The sequence below is a fragment of the Wolffia australiana genome, chromosome 12, assembly GCF_029677425.1.
Source record: "Wolffia australiana isolate 7733 chromosome 12, ASM2967742v1".
Lineage (NCBI taxonomy): Eukaryota > Viridiplantae > Streptophyta > Magnoliopsida > Alismatales > Araceae > Wolffia > Wolffia australiana.
The window spans coordinates 8536076-8551977 of NC_135846.1; the positions used below are offsets into that span (position 1 = coordinate 8536076).

Genomic DNA, 15902 nt, shown 5'->3' on the forward strand with positions numbered 1-15902 from the left:
CACATATTTGTCCTATTGTGATTAGCTAAAACAGAAAGTGCATTAACGTGGCCTGTAAAAACCACTTTCCATATCATGTCTTTGATTTATCTATCATTACCCACATTTGTTAATATTTTATTTGGCAAAATTGAATATTACATTGACGTGCTATGCAGTGATTTGCCATCACATCACATGTTTACTCATGTTCAACTCCTTCTTTCTGTTTTGTCTTATTCCATGCAGGATACGTAGGACTTCATAAGGCGTTGATAAAAGATGACATAAAAATCTAAGCCAGGAGCACCGAGGAATGCTTAAGACTATTGCAGATGCAAAAATGTCACACCGTAGAAATTGAAGCAGTGGTGGCCCTATTGAGTAGAGAAAACATTCATACAAAATCAATTACCAGGATTTCTAGTTTAAAAAATTAATTATCATTTCACTATTTCATGAAGGGACATGTCTCATGCTGAGAAATGTGGATCAAGAATGACCCGAAATCAGAATCAATCACAGAGAAATATTTGGTTACTTAAGGATAGAAAACTCCAGAATGATTTGGCAGTGATGCTGATGATGAGAGCAAGAAATTAAACAAATGGACTACCTAAATTGTGCACATTTCAAACTTTGTTATTTGACAATCAAGAAGGCCAATTGAGCTAAAATTTTGAGGCAGCTTTGTCTTGATCCTCTAATTCATCCATTCCTATGGGAGGATGTATGAAACAATATACATAGCTAGTTTTAACTTGTACCCTACGTTTGTAGACTTTGTGAAAGAGAGTGATTTGGAGATCCATCAAAGTATCTTAGTGTTCTTCATTGTTTGAAGGAAGGCAACGAATAAGAGGAAGGGATATCTTGCATTGACAAATGGCCAAGGGCATGGCAGAGTATAAGGACCTAAGCTTTTGCTATGTTTCCATACACTGGTTTTTCCTGCATCAATACTGTCTAGGTTAGATCCATCCCTTTCTTCCATCAAATCACATCAAGAATATTATTTCCTTCATAAACCCTTCCATAGCATCATTCCTCAACATTTCACCATTTGTTAATTTTCCTATCTAGTTTATATCAGCTTATTAACATATAAGCTAGTTATGGAAATTAATTAATGGTGAAACGTTGGGGGACGATGATACGGAAGGGTTTATGAAGGAAATAATATTTTGGATACAATTTGATGGAAGAAAGGGATGAATCTCACCTATCCATATCATTCTATTCCCTTGTCATTTTTTATTCACTCATATTCTACATTATTCATATCTTTATTTCATATTCTTTCTCTACATCACTACCCTCTATCTTCTCTCTCTTCACCAATTCCCTCTTCTCTCTCGCTCTTACCATATGAGTATCACTTCTCACTGTCATAATCACAATTTAAAGAAAATTAAATTATTGATCACTCTTCCTGTGGAGATGAACCTTAATCACCATTAGATTACCATATTTTCTGTGTGTTTATAACTGTTATTGATTAAAACAAAGTACCAACGACAATTAACACCCTAATTTTTTATTTTGTCAATGTGCACCTCTCATGTTGACTAATTGGCCAATCGGCTGGATTAAATTGAACTATGATTAATTAATTAATTAATTAGATTAACCAAGAAATAATTTTGGGTTAATGGAGTGATTGAGTAGAGTGGTAAATGGATGGAACAAATTTCACATTTATATGAAAATAATACATGTTTGTATGGAAAGACAAGATCTGCTTGACAAAAGGTACGTACTGCTATTTCACATTCAGCATCAGTTCACATTGTATAAATTATAGAGGGAGTCGGTGAGAAGAAATTTTGTATTCATCCTGTTTTCCCTGAACTGTATTCCAATATGTAGTAAGATAACCGATGGTTTAATACATCTATCTTTAAATTGGCTCATTACACACTTCTTGATAAGCATTCCCTATAATGTGTTTCAACTCCTACATGATACCAGGGTTATCAATTTCCTTTCTACTGCCTGTCAACATATAAACAAAAACAAGGATAGTGTCTGGTTACACAACCACAATAAATATAATTAAATATGTAATCAGCAAACTAAAATATAAGTATTGGAATATAATTCAATAAAAACAAATATTGTAATATGATACAATAAAAACAATTCCAATATCCCAGTGGGCCATGATTAACCATTTCATATAAGCCCAAAATCCAAGTATGATATACAATCCCCATTTGATTCAATTCTAAACACACCACCATTATCTTAATATATAAAGTTATAACTTTCTAAGATAAAATAAATTTTACTGGCACCATATTCAATGAACTTTCTTTAAAAGGAGTGGGTCGTTATGGTTATGTATGATTTGGATTAAATTCTATTTCATATTTAATACGCAATATTTGCAGCATCTATAGGCTTTCGGTTTGGGTTTTCGACTGTGGCAGATCGTTTTCCGTCAGTCGGCGAGGAAGAAGATCTATTCGCGGAGTCCGAGGGGTAGCAATCAAATTCGATCACCATGATCGTCTGCGTTGCCGTGGTCGGCCAACAGGTGTGCTTCGAATTGGCTCATTGGATTTAATTGGCGTCAATTAAGAGTCCTGGTTATTTCGAGAAGGTTTGATTTCCTTGGATCAACCCCTTTTTGCGCTTTAGAACAATCCGTTGTACCTGCAAAACTTCACGGATGCTGATGACGCCTTGAAATTCCACCACATCGTTCATTGCTCCCTCGACGTCGTTGAAGAGAGAGGTAGGTCAAGCCCAATGTTTCCCCTTTTCTTCTGCATTGTTGGAGATATCTGATGTGTGACTGTCGAACCTCGAAAATTCATTTCCTGATTCATAATTACTCCTCAAATTATGTTTTCTTATCAATTTATAATTTTTTTTTGATGTTCTATTTCACACCTGGGGTCGAGTCGTCCCTCTTCTTGAGGACACTATCGTTAAAATATCATCAGATGTGCAATTTTTCGTTGGGGTGGTACATTTGTACTGGGGAAATATATTTCATCACATTTGGCGAAATAGGTTTTCTGATTGAAATCGATCTATCACTTATCCCGATGTACAGATCTCCTGTGCGTGATAAATTACCAAGGATCTTGAATTTCGGGTATTTGAAATTTAACGGAGAAGGGTATCTCAATCACCATCATCTCAAAACGGGGATCACAATTTTTGAAGAATTTATAATTTAATTGAGCTCACAAATTTATTTCTTCTGTAATTTTTCATGGCCTGTATGAAGCGGCCTTACCTTCATTAGATCGTTTCAAAGTACTGAATGAAAAGGGACCGTGATCATTACCTTCCATTCTATTCGGAAGTAGCGTTGCATTTTACCGGGCCTATCAAATACAGAGATATCATTCGTAGTAATGGAGTATCATCAAATCTTCTGTAGCAATTAAATGTTGGTGGCCGGCTCTATTTTTGAGTATTGATGGTTTCGTAGGCAAAAATCAGATCAGTCCAAATTGCCGAGAATCACTGGATATTCATTCTTTTGGCGACAGAGAATAATATCATCCATGACCATTTTAACTTTAGGTTTAAGTTTTATAGCATTATACTTCCGATGACCTCCTGACCCGTCTCCAAAATTTTCTTACAGAAGAAGATCACTGGACTTATTTTAATATTGAATATGATCAGCGTCAATTTGAATTGATGAAATGAAAATAACTAGTGCCTTACTTTGCGTGTCATTTATTTTATATTTCATATTCAGTTTGGAGCTGATATTACATAACTTTCTTTCAGACCACATAAAGTATCTCATTGATAATTTTCTTGCTTCAGAAATTAACCCCAATTACAGGGTGATTATAATGATGCCTAAAGTCTTGATTCCCTGGAGCAATCGAACTATATTCCCATGGTCAACGAGATATACTGAATATTTGACTTTCCTCTCTTTAGTTAATAATCCCAGGAAAGGTGGGCCCACCTTAAACGAGACGTTCCTAGGTCTTCTGTACCCGGCAGAGAATTACAAAGTGTGAGGACCTTTTACTCTTCTCCCTTCCCAGATGTTGACTTTTCCTTGGGTCAACGTTTGACCCAACCTCTCTCTCAGGTACGGGTATTTGACCAACACCAAGGTCAAGTTCATACTGGTCACCACGGACCTCGACGTCCGGGACGGGGACGCAAGAAACGTGAGCCCTTTTGACTTTTCTCGTCTTCCCAGTCAACAGACCCATTTGGTTGACCTCTTGACTTTCCAGTTCTTCAGAAGGTTCCACGCGGCTTATGTGGACGCGGTGTCGAATCCGTTCCACGTCCCGGGAAAGAAGATATCGTCCAGGACGTTCGGCGAGAGGCTCACCGCAATTGTCAGGTCCTTCGGTTCGTCACTTGCCGGATGATGACGGCACCACCACCCTTTTTTCACGCATTTCTCGGAGTTTTTATGCTAGACTGTCTATTATTATTATTGAAGAACAACATCCTGCTTAAAGATGAAAAGCAGCGTCCTTGCGATTAGCGTGGTATATCATAAATTATTTACTATTACTAATTTAATTTAAAATATATTTAAGCAAAATTGTAGAAAGCTTGGAGCCGGCATGAAAACGCCACGTTCGACTGCAGCGGGTCATGAACCACGCCACGTGGCCGAAAGATTTGCGAAGAAGACGACATTTTATTTTAATTGTAGTTGCGTCTATATATCGTAAATATCCGTCCTTTTCCGCAATTAAAACAAATTAGGGCAAAATAATAAAATCTGCCGGCCTGAAAAAACCGGTGTATATTTCTGGCGAGATGCCACCGCGGTGGCAATCTCTCCGCCTTCTTCCGAGGCTTAGAGAGAGAAAGGGAGAGAGGTAGAGAGAGAAAGAGAGAGATCTGGGGTTGCAGAGGCGAGAGCTCGGCCGCCATAGCCGGACCTTGGCGGTGCATCCGGAGGTAGACGACGAGATCATCGCTTAGCCGAGGAAGCTTCGCGCCGGCGATCGCAAAACCCTAATTGTTTGGAGGAATCAGCTTGCCGGCGAGTTCATGGCTGGCATCGCCGACGACGTCTCCTCTTCGTCGATCGCGCATTCCGTTCGGCTCCGCCAGAACGATGGCGATCTCTCCTCGCCATGGTCTCGCGTCGTCCGCGGAGCGTCGTCCGATCGTCCCTCGTCCCCTACGGAGGTGACGCGAGGTGTTGCGAAGCAGCCTGAGCCGTTGGATTGTTCCCCTTCTAGATCCAGCGACTCTTCGGCCGCCAGATCGGCGGAGAACGCTGCATCCGACGGCGGAGATGCATTGCGGCAGAAGAGGTCGCCGTGGAACCCGCCTTCCAACGGCCTGGTTGAAGTGGAGCCGGTGATGGGGGCCGACGCGTGGCCTGCCCTCTCCGAGGCCGCGAAGAACCTCGCCAAGCCTTCGCCTTCTGGATCGGCATCTATCCAATCGGTGCGTTCTCCGATTCGATCTTTATCCCAAATTTTGATCATGAATTCACGCAACTGTTCTTCGTTTTTTTGTTGATTTCCGGTTCTTAGGTAGTAGCTGCGACTGCATCGTCCCCCCAGAAGCCCGCCGGGAACATCAACCAGTTTAACATCTCCGCCAGTTCTACGCGTCAGAGAGTGAAACGTTCCGGAAGCGGAAACGATAGAACGATATCGGTGGAGGGATCCCCGGTTAAAGGGGCTTCATCTGAGGCTTCTCTTAGGGAAAACACCAATAGAAGCAACAATAGTTGGGCTCATGGATCGAGGATTGATGGGTCTTCCCCGAATTTTCAAGTGGGGAATGATCATCAAAGATACCACGGTTCTGGCAGGAGAGGAAACGGTGGAGGAGGGGCTGTGCATAATTCTGGAAACCGACGTGATCAGGATCGTGGGGGCTTTGATCAGCGCTCTTTTAGTGGTAGTAGAGATGGTTATGTGCAGCACAGGCAAATTTCAAGGGGTATGGCTAGGACTTTCATGCAGCCGCCTCCCCTTGTTACACAGCCCTTCATTGCAACCCCAGCTCGGGTTGCGCCTTTAGGGAGTCCGATTGGGTACCATGGTAAGTTGTGTTATGCTCTTCGCTGCATCTTAGTTGATATTTTTTTCCTTGTGTAGTATTGGTTTTGATATGGTGTGTGCATTTTTCAGAGATCGCTTCCCCCGTATTTTATGTTCCACAGCCTCATGAAATCATGGGGGGCATACCCTTTGTGCCCCCACAGGCAGTGTATTTCGCGGCACCAGATCCGCACTTGCACATGATGCTGGCTAAACAAATAGATTATTATTTTAGGTTTGTTTCTTCTCGTTCCCTCCCTGCTCTTGTTAATCTGTTAGATTTGGACTTAACCTTTTAAATCTTTTGTGTAGTCCCGAAAATTTATGTAAAGATACCTATTTGCGGCAGAACATGGACAAAGAGGGTTGGGTTGCAATTTCTTTAATTGCAAATTTTAACAGAGTACGTATCGTATCCTATCTTCAAGAACTTGATTTGCTAACTGTGTTTACCTAAATTTTACTTGATTGTTCTGTTTAAACTTTTACTGTCAGCATTTTTTAAATTTAAAGTCCAATAGGTATCGTCTTATTTTGAGGTCCCAATATGCTCTTGAAATTCTACTCTTTCTTCTGCTATTTAAGATCTTACAGTTGAGTTTGTAGCTTTAATCCCACAATCTTTTTTGTTCTGCTATCTGGATATCTCTAAACATGATTTTATTCTGGTGTAAATGTTTCTGAACCTCTCGATTGGATTCAATGGATCAACTATTTTATAGTAGGGGCTGCGATGGTTTTGAATACATAACTTTTTACTTTTATTTTTCAATGTGAAACTGTTCATCTTGTCATGCTTCTTATTTTCCTAGTTTAAGTCTCTGACATTATAGAAGATCTAGCTCATTTGTCTTTTGTTTTAAACGTTTTCAAAAAAAATTTGTGGTTTGATTTCAGTCTTTTTAAAAAAATTATTATACTATGTTGAATTAGATTGATTTAATATAGCTTCATGCCTTTTTGCCCTAGAGATCTAATGGTTGACAATTTGGTAAGTGTTGCCTCGTTAAGCTTATTTACTCCTTTGAGAGATTTGGTGCTCCAAGTTTTTAGTCCGTCAATGCTGTTATTGTAACTATTTTCCCATTTTCAAAATGTCAAAAAAGGGGATGATGATCATGGAGGTTGTACATAATGTGCCATATAGCCTTCCTCTGGTTCTTTTTCTAGTTAACTATAGCTTCAATGAACAGACTCGGTTTAGTTTTTTTCATGAAGGGTGCTCGACCTTATTCATGTACCAGGTCAACGGCTCATTAATGCCTGGGAATCTTGGCTATCCGATCAGGCCTGAATGGACCCAAGGAGGGCCCCTGGGGGACTCCTTGGGGCCACCTGGTTCAGCCTGTCCTGCTGCTGCCATCAGGTTGGGCGACATCTTTTGCTGAACTGGTGTCAGGTCATTGGGTCACATTCCAGTGCCATAGTGCAATGGATCAGTGAGGCGCCTATCCTTTTGTACACATCTGCACCAGTGTCACGGTGCAGAGTCAAACTAAAAGTATGGCCGGCCCTCAAATAGGGAAGAATATTGCAACCATCTCTTTTTTAATTGCTCATTTGCTTGCACGATTTGTGCCGGCCAGGCAATATCAATGGTGATGGTGATATCTGGCGAGGCGTTCGGGAACTTAGTCCAGAATTGCAGAGTCAGAAGAAATGAAGGTGGCCGAGCTTTGGCGGTGTTGTGGGCCAACTGGTTGCACAGAAACAAAGTGCAGTTCAGGGCAGGAGCAGCTTCTACACATGGAGCTAAATATGAAGGAGAGGGATTTAAGGCAGCATGGCTTCCGCTGGTGACAGGCCGGAGGGAAGATATGGAATATGATCGGATTGATGGTGAAGGGACTGTAAGGTGCTGATGGGAGATTCACCACTTCATCGGGTGTTCATCCCTTGTATATTTCAAAAAAAATTCAACTGTCCATCTACTGTCCGGGGACTGGTTTTGGAGGATACCAAGGAATATGTAGTGAGGTCATTGGGAAAGTAATATGAGATTTAAGAATCAAGGGATTTATGAATAATCTGGTGGAGGAATGGGGGAGGTGGAGGATTTGATATTGGAGAGTAAGGCAGTGAGTGCCACAGTACTAATAATGGAAGTAAAATGGTGCTGAGAATACCTGGTGGGAGCTTTGTCTGGAAGAGTTCAGGATAATAAGGAAGTGACTAAAAAAGGAGGTTAGACATGTTCTCTGTTCTCATTGAGCTGGAAATCCTTTCAATGTTGAAAATGAACACACAATCAACCAGGAGCCACGGTGGAGTGGAATAAAGAAGGGAACTTAGAGCAATGGAAAACTTCATTGTCTGAGTTCATAATGACGTCTGTCACTCTTGGACCCATTCTCAAGCTCAACATTATGGCACTGCCGAAGACGTAGAGGTAAAACAATATCTGCTTATCACTATTTCTGGAACACTCTAACACCAAAACAAAAGATCCAAATTTTTCGGGTATCTGGAGTGAGGGAAAGTAAGGGTTACAAATGGAGAGAGGTTGGAGAAGAAGCAAACAAGTCCTGTAATCCTCCTCATATCTGTTGTTTTAGTGTTCAAAGTATACTAACCTCAAAATGATCTGACAACCACTGGTCCCATTTTCTCCTTCCTATGGTGTCATTGCAATTACTCATCAATCTTATACATGTTGATCGTCAGTAGATATCACCTTTATGATTTTATTTCATATGTTAACAGTAGCGTGCACCAAGAACGTTTGAACAGCTTCTTGCTTTGTCTCAAACTGAGATATTGCTGGCCAATTCTCCCAATCACTAGAAAATTTCCTTTTCCGATCAATTGTATGCTAGGAAGTTGGTATTACCCAAACTAGTCCTGATGTGGCAACTCCCTGCAAAATGGGAGAGAGAGAGAGAGGAAGGATGTCTTCTTAAGAAAGAGATGCAAAACACTGAGTTCCTTTCTACCTTCTTCTCAGAGGTTCCTTTTTCCCCTCTTCTATGGTGTAGTTGCTGCGATATATCTGGACTCCTGCTGATGACAGCAACAGGCGTCCAGAGGTTCAATGGAACAGCGAACTGCAAAGCCGAAGGAACCTGTTCAATGGAAATCTCGACCTTGACTATTCCCATTTCTCTACTTTCGAGAGTAGAGGATTTAGTGGTTGAATTTTAATCCAGGAGCCTAATTGGATATTTCAGTTGAAACATGTGGACGGCATGTAATTAATTCAACTGATCCGATTCTTCCAGTATGTGCGACCAAGTTTCTCATTCAATCTGGTTGAGATGGATTTGATTTGACAGATTTGGATCTTCCAGTGTACCCAGTCCCTCACTTTGATTTTGATCTCTCCTGTGCGTATCTGCCTGGAACTTCATACGAACTTGGGCTTGAGCTAAGTTTTGATACGAGTCTTTTGAAGTCCTGATCCCCCTAATACAAGAGCTTGTTACTTTCGGCAGCACAAAGAAATGGGAGAGCCAGAGCGTACCAACGGGAGTGGTTCCATTTGATTCTGTGCTCGAAAAAGGATTCTTTGACGGAATTATGTTCTGAAGAATAGAACCAAATTCCACCCTTTCTAACAAAATAGATGATACTATGGGGCTCATCAAGGAATTCAGTAACTACTGGAATAGGAAAAGGGTTCGGTGATGTATATGCTCTTTAAAACCCTATAATCCTCACAAAACCTCCGACCTCCATCTTTCTTTTTCACCAGTTGAGCTGGGTTGTGATATAATCCTAAACCCTCATTGGCCCTGTATGCCCAGGAATGACAGCTTTGTCATTTGGGATTTAGCTTGGGAACTATTTGAAGCCTAGATGGTATCTGTTTTGATCAAGTTTTCTGATTGTTCCTTTCAAAAGGAGAAGTGGTTGGAACAGTTGCAATCTTTATTCTTTCTTCAGTTTCCCTTTTTATCGTTTGATTTAATGATTTCTGTACCTCCTAATTTTTGTTTTGTTCTCCAAATCCAATTATTTAAGATATTTTATTTTCAGTTATTTTCAATCCAATTACTCTAGTTCATCAGATCCTATTACAATCCTAATCCATCGGTTTGCAGATTAAAGTACTCACAAATGATATCCAGTTCCTTCTCGACATAGTGAGAACATCATCTGTGGTAGAAGTACAGGTGCGTTTCACATCAGAGATCTCGAATCCTCGACATACATTATAACAGCCCTGCTTAAAAAATCAGTTTATTTTTTCATCATTAGGATGGAATCTATTTTTCAGTTACAAATCATTTTTTTCATCCTCCTCTATGGATAGGGTGACAAGATCCGAAGGCGAAATGACTGGATGAACTGGCCCCCATTACTTGGGCCACCAAGCCCCGATTCCAATGCTCTTGCTTCTCGCATCAAGAATATGGGGTTAGAGGACAAGTACTCGACTGACAACTCTCAGAGTTCTTCCATTAGCGCCAGCTCATCACCTAATCCAACGGATAGATCTGGAATGTTGCCGGAAATCAAGGGTTCTTCTATACCTAAGCTTGAGGATGGCTCCAATCGGAAGGATCACGATAATATAAATGGGCCCTAAGCTGCATTGGCAGCATTTGGAGCGAGGTAAGAGCCCATGTATTTATTATATATTTCAGGAATGCATTTTGTTTACTTGTTAAAGTACTTGCTTCTAACAGAGTATATTTTTGCATTGTTGATTTGTTGGAAATAACATCTATTTACAGGGAACAAGGAGAAGTGTTATTGTTTTCTTCCCAAGGAAGACAAATGTTCTTACTGAGCTGCTGTTTCGCAGAAGACAGCGGAAAAAGAGATATATATATATATATATATAAATTGGAGATGCAAACTTAGTACAACGAGACGAGGGAAGAATTTTTGCGGCCATTTTCTTATATTTTTGGCCATTTGATGTGGGTAGCTTTCTGTGCTATCCATTTCACCCGTTACGGCTACTTATAACTATTTTGGCTATCCTGATATTTTGTGGCTATGGGATATTTTGGTTGTATAGTTGACATCTTGCATTGGCTTAAACTTGATAATTATATATGTTGGGTGGCGGAAGCTGCTAATTTTGTTTAGCATTACCTGTTTGGCTTCTCATGGGATATTTATTGGTGACCTCAAACTTTGTAAAAATTCAATTTCATATCTGGGTTCATGTTTATGTTTCAGGATTTATGTTTATTAAAATGCTGAAGAGTTTGTGCCGTAGTGTTTATGTGTACCCTAGGATTTACAGTTTCCTGCCCTTGACGTCTTCCAGTTGGTGGCTGAAGTTAAGATGAATACGTCCGGCAGCAAATGGTAGTCTAGAATCATCTAAAGAGAAATGTTGTCTACTCAATGCAGGTTTAGACTTTCATTATCTGACGCAAAGCCTAATGTTTCAATGATTTTCTGCTAGAATAAAATATGACTCTCAGCTCTTAGTGCCTAAAAAGATACCATTCCTGAAGCATAGTTATATTCTATATCGCTATGCCAAAGTCCAGACTCTATCTCATTGATCATCGAGTCAAATGTGTCAAATAAAATGTTCTTTCAACGTTGGTATTTTGTTCTATGTGATATTTCCAGCTTTAAACTAGGAAGGGATGCATTCATATTTTGTTCTATGTGATAAGTACTCCCTCTATTACATTAATTTGTCTCTTCAAAAAAATTACATTAATTTGTTCTTCTTGAATACTCGTTCTCCAAATCTGGGGTTTCTTGTTCTAAAATAACAGAACACTAGTATAATAGCTAGGAGACTTTAGGAGTTAATCATCCTGTTGTTTGCAGCTCCTCTAGGACCCCATTGGTTTGATTGCGAGTTCCTTCTTGAGTGTTGTCGGCCACTAAGACATGAATTTTCTGTTGTCTTGGTTGATGATGTTTCTGTGAGCTTATTGATCCCCTCTCATCTCAACAAAACCCTGTAGAATCCCTCACTGGGTTTTAACTGTGACTGACAAAGCCCTCCAAATACTTATGCACATCTAGTTGTAGAGGGGTACTACGAATTCAACTTATTAAAGTTAAACCTAAGATTGTACTATTATGAATGGTTACGTAGTTCTGCCAGAACACAAGATTTGGTTCTGTTGCAAAATGAAAGTTTCTTGAAGGCTCATTATAACGATAGCAAGCCTTCAATAAGATCAAGAAAATAATCTGTTAGCGTTCCCATGAAACAATATGCAAGGAAGAAGCCTCAGAAGGAGAATATAGAAGGGGGAGTGTCATGTGAAGCATCAAGTGACAATTTTTACAATACCTAACTAACTTCCCGTGCAGATGTGAAGTATAAATATACGGAAAGAAGAATAAAGAAGGGGGATTTTCTGGGCTTTGAGAGGGTACACAAGGGAGCTCTGCTGCATTCGGTGGGAGCTCTGTCTGTGGAGCCTCAAGATGGAGGATCCATCAGCGATCTGGAAGCATTGGACGTTGGTATATCGTCTGGGCGGAGATATTAAGTGGCGAATCAAGTAAGAAACTTCTTGAAATCTATATTTGGATCTTTGGGACAATATTAGAATCCCTCCATTTATTTTGGGGCTTCCAATTTCAAATAGCCTTGAATTGGTTCTCAGTTGGCTAGTGGATCCACTCATGTCAAGCTCTAATAGCCAGGAAGATATACCAACATCCTCCATCAATCTGGAGATTTCCAAGCTGAAGAGTGTAAATGAGATGGTAAGAACAGGATGAAAAAACGTAGATAGAAAGGAGTCAAGCTGCGTGGGCTCACGCAACTTCAGGAGAAAATGGTTATGCTGGTCTTGACAGTGGGCCACTATTTATAGGGATTCTTCTTTCCCAGCCAGTCTCCCTTTAAAGAGTGTGTGTGGTACCTTGAACTTCTTATGTTAGATGTGTCTTCTTTCTTCTATATGTCCCAGGGATAACTGTATCAGATCTCCATTGTGAGTAATTACTAAGGACAAAGCTTGACTGATTCCAAACCAAACAGCAGGAGATTGTTTAATCCATGGAAGGGTTTTTTCAGCTTACACATGAAATGTCAACCAGAAAAAAGCTAAACGATATGGAGGTATATCCATATTCACCTCTTAAAGATTTTGATGAAGGAACATTCTTTTTACCCAGCTGAAGTAGTGTAATCTTAATTGCAGCCGATGATATTATTAAGTAATCTAACTATATCCATATTTGTACTTGAGGAAAATGCCTATGAGAACTCATAAGTTTAAGATTATCCTATTGCAATGCATTGAACTTTATGAACTTTCGATCCAAACCTTGTACATCATACTTGATCGTGGACACTTACTGCCCAATACATTTTCCTAAAAGTTGGTGGAACCAGCTCCCTATGTGATTGTTGTGTCAAGCAGGTGAAGGACACAGGAGGAGATCCAGAGGGAGCTGGAGGACGATTTCTAACATGGTATCAGAGCATCTGGAGTAGAGTAGTGTGTGTGTGACACTCTATTACCAGCTGAGGTGAGCCTTCTCTCTGGTCACAAACATTCCCTCCCAACTCCGCCTCCAGCAAGCCAAGTACATTGTGTGAAGGGAGATTCTTGGAGCCGACGATGAAGGAGGCACATGACAACTTGACTGCCGCAGTAGATGTGAAAGAGAGGATCACTATTGTGTTGCCAGACGTTCCCATGAAGTTTGATGGGACCAATGGATTCCAATGGCATAAACATGTGGAGTTGGCATTGGTAGCATGATCCCTCTCAGACCATCTGACCGATGATCCAGTTGATCCAGGGCAACCCCATTTCAAGACTTGGAAGTCTGAGGAATCTTTGATTTACCAATGGCTTCTGGGGATCATTGTCAGTGATATGGCATATAACTTTCTATATGTTGACAGTGTGAGAACTATGTGGGATGAGATTACAAAGAATTGTGCAAAGCAGAAGAATGACTGGAGGTGTTATGATCTGATGGTGCAAGCTTCACAAGCCAAGCAAGGATATTCGACTGTGATGACCTTTGCTTGCAGATTGAAAGCAATATGGAGAGAGATAGATCATTATTGGCTAGTTGATAACCCAAACTCCACTGAACGCCAGTACACTCTCAAGCAGATGATGTTTACCTTTCTATGGGCCTCAACCTAGAGTATGAAAATGTGCGCAGCCAAATTCTCCATAGAGAGATCATGCCTGATCCGGATCATGCTATTAGGATGGTTATGGACAAAGAGAAAAAGCTGAAGATTAGACCAGATGGATCTAAGGGAAATTCAGTCACATTTCCCACAAAGAAGATTCAACCTGCTCAAGGCGACTACCCTAGGGGGTACCAGTTCTTGGCAACAAGGTGCCAACTCAAGTCAACCTAAAGGATCTAAAGCTGTCCCAAGAGATGATATGTTTTGTGTATACTGCAAGAAGAGAAGATATACTAAGGAGAACTGTTGGAAACTAACTCAGAAGAACCAACAACAATCAAAAAGGGCATTTGCCAACACTACGCAGCCTCATGAGATTGGGGAGAGATCATCTGAAAAGGGAAAGTTGTATGAAGAACAAGGAGGGGAAGTGGAGCAACCGAAAGAAGACATCCGACAGATCAAAGAATTGCTGAGCTCCACATCCCTTGCACGCTCAGGTGAGAGCTATGCATTCCTTGGAGTAAAACAGCTTTTTAGTTCTAGTAGTTCCTGGATTTTAGACACGGGTGCTACTAACCACATGACTCCACATAGCTCCCAGTTTATTACTTATTCATCCATCTGTGAACCACGCAAAGTACTCACAGCAGGGGGAGGAATACTACGGGTGATTGGCACTGGTGATGTTTATATCAACCATGCATGCACTCTGAAAGGGGTCTTACATGTGCCTGAGCTAAAGGCACAGTTGATATCATTACAAAGATTAGTTTGTGATACTAGATGGAGATTTGTACTTGATAGTGATGTTTGTTTTTTGTGTGACAAGGTGTTCGGGACGAGGACTTCATTTGTTAGGAGGGAAGATGGATTGCTCCTACTCGAGGATTGTCCCACCGCTTGCCTCTCCTCGACAAAGCTCTCAGGCTGTAGACAGGATTCAGTTGCTACATAGGCGTATTGGTCATCGAGCATTTGAACTTATGAAGTTATGTTTTCCAACAACTTGTAATGGTGTTGATGTTAGTACTTTGGTATGCGAAGCTTGTCAGTTAGCTAAGCACAAACGATCTTTATTTAAAAGTCTGAATGAGCGAAGTTTAGTTCCCTTTGACTGTATCCATAGCGATATTTGGGAACTGTGTTCAATAACAAATTTATCAGGTTGCCGGTGGTTTGTGGTTTTTATTGATGATTGCAAGCGTTTTATGTGGCTCTATCAGCTTATACACAATCAGTTCGGTGTTCAGATCAAACGTCTTAGGTCTGATAATGCCCGGGAGTATTTTAATGCCACCTTCAGTTATTTTACTGAGAGAGGCATCACCTATGAGTCTTCATGCATTAATACACCACAGCATGATGGTTTAGTTGAAAGAAGAATTGGATACGTTTTGGGGACTGCTAGGGCATTACTCTTCCAAAAGAATATGCTCAAGCATTTATGGGGTGGAGCTGTGAAGACAGCAACTCATCTTATAAACAGAATACCATCAAAAGTGACTGGACATTGTAGTCCAATTGATCAGATGATGTCAACCTTTCCATGGGTGAGATTGAAGACTGGATTGATAGCCAGAGTTTTTGGGTGTATAGCATATGTGCATGTGCAATCTGGGAAGCTAGACCCAAGGGCAATTAAGTGCGTATTTGTTGGTTATTCCAGTACTTAGAAGGGATACAGGTGCTATCATCCTGAATCCAAAAGATTTCTTATTTCTGCAGATGTTACTTTCTGTGAACAGGAAATGTACTTCAAGTCCCAATCGGAAGAAGGTGCCAATCAGCCAAATCCACAGTCACAAGGTCTCCAATTCCTTTCTCTGCCACATGAGAGCTGGTCCAAACAGAATCATATGCCCCAGGAGGTCATG

General features: G+C 40.6%; 2 protein-coding genes across 4 annotated transcripts; both read left to right on the plus strand.

Moving 5' to 3' along the window:
• The first annotated feature begins 2357 nt into the window (after positions 1-2357).
• Positions 2358-4461, plus strand: LOC144710673 (SNARE-like superfamily protein). Its single transcript, XM_078584502.1, has 5 exons — positions 2358-2518; positions 2623-2719; positions 3895-3973; positions 4052-4133; positions 4203-4461. The coding sequence occupies exons 1-5, from the start codon at positions 2486-2488 to the stop codon at positions 4341-4343; spliced, it is 432 nt and encodes a 143-aa protein (XP_078440628.1). The 5' UTR covers positions 2358-2485; the 3' UTR covers positions 4344-4461.
• A 285-nt stretch (positions 4462-4746) lies between these two features.
• LOC144710146 (la-related protein 1C-like) lies at positions 4747-15136 on the plus strand. Of its 3 annotated transcripts, none has more exons than XM_078583825.1 (7): positions 4747-5385; positions 5475-5991; positions 6081-6225; positions 6303-6393; positions 10031-10102; positions 10243-10544; positions 14858-15136. In XM_078583825.1, the coding sequence occupies exons 1-6, from the start codon at positions 4981-4983 to the stop codon at positions 10516-10518; spliced, it is 1506 nt and encodes a 501-aa protein (XP_078439951.1). In that variant the 5' UTR covers positions 4747-4980; the 3' UTR covers positions 10519-10544; positions 14858-15136. The 3 variants fall into 3 exon arrangements, with proteins under 3 accessions (XP_078439951.1, XP_078439949.1, XP_078439950.1); XM_078583823.1 differs by lacking the exon at positions 14858-15136 and adding an exon at positions 10667-11026; XM_078583824.1 differs by lacking the exon at positions 14858-15136 and adding an exon at positions 10738-11026.
• The last annotated feature ends 766 nt before the right edge of the window (positions 15137-15902 follow it).

Excerpts from the sequence above, each read along its gene's own strand:
- LOC144710673 (XM_078584502.1), top strand. The coding sequence starts at position 2,486 with ATGATCGTCTGCGTTGCCGTGGTCGGCCAACAG. Across the intron at positions 3,974-4,051 it reads CCGGCAGAGAATTACAAAGT|GTACGGGTATTTGACCAACA; the intron begins GTGAGGACCTTT and ends CCTCTCTCTCAG. Across the intron at positions 4,134-4,202 it reads GGGACGGGGACGCAAGAAAC|TTCTTCAGAAGGTTCCACGC; the intron begins GTGAGCCCTTTT and ends TTGACTTTCCAG.
- LOC144710146 (XM_078583825.1), top strand. The coding sequence starts at position 4,981 with ATGGCTGGCATCGCCGACGACGTCTCCTCTTCGTCGATCGCGCATTCC. Across the intron at positions 5,386-5,474 it reads GATCGGCATCTATCCAATCG|GTAGTAGCTGCGACTGCATC; the intron begins GTGCGTTCTCCG and ends TCCGGTTCTTAG. Across the intron at positions 5,992-6,080 it reads GAGTCCGATTGGGTACCATG|AGATCGCTTCCCCCGTATTT; the intron begins GTAAGTTGTGTT and ends TGCATTTTTCAG.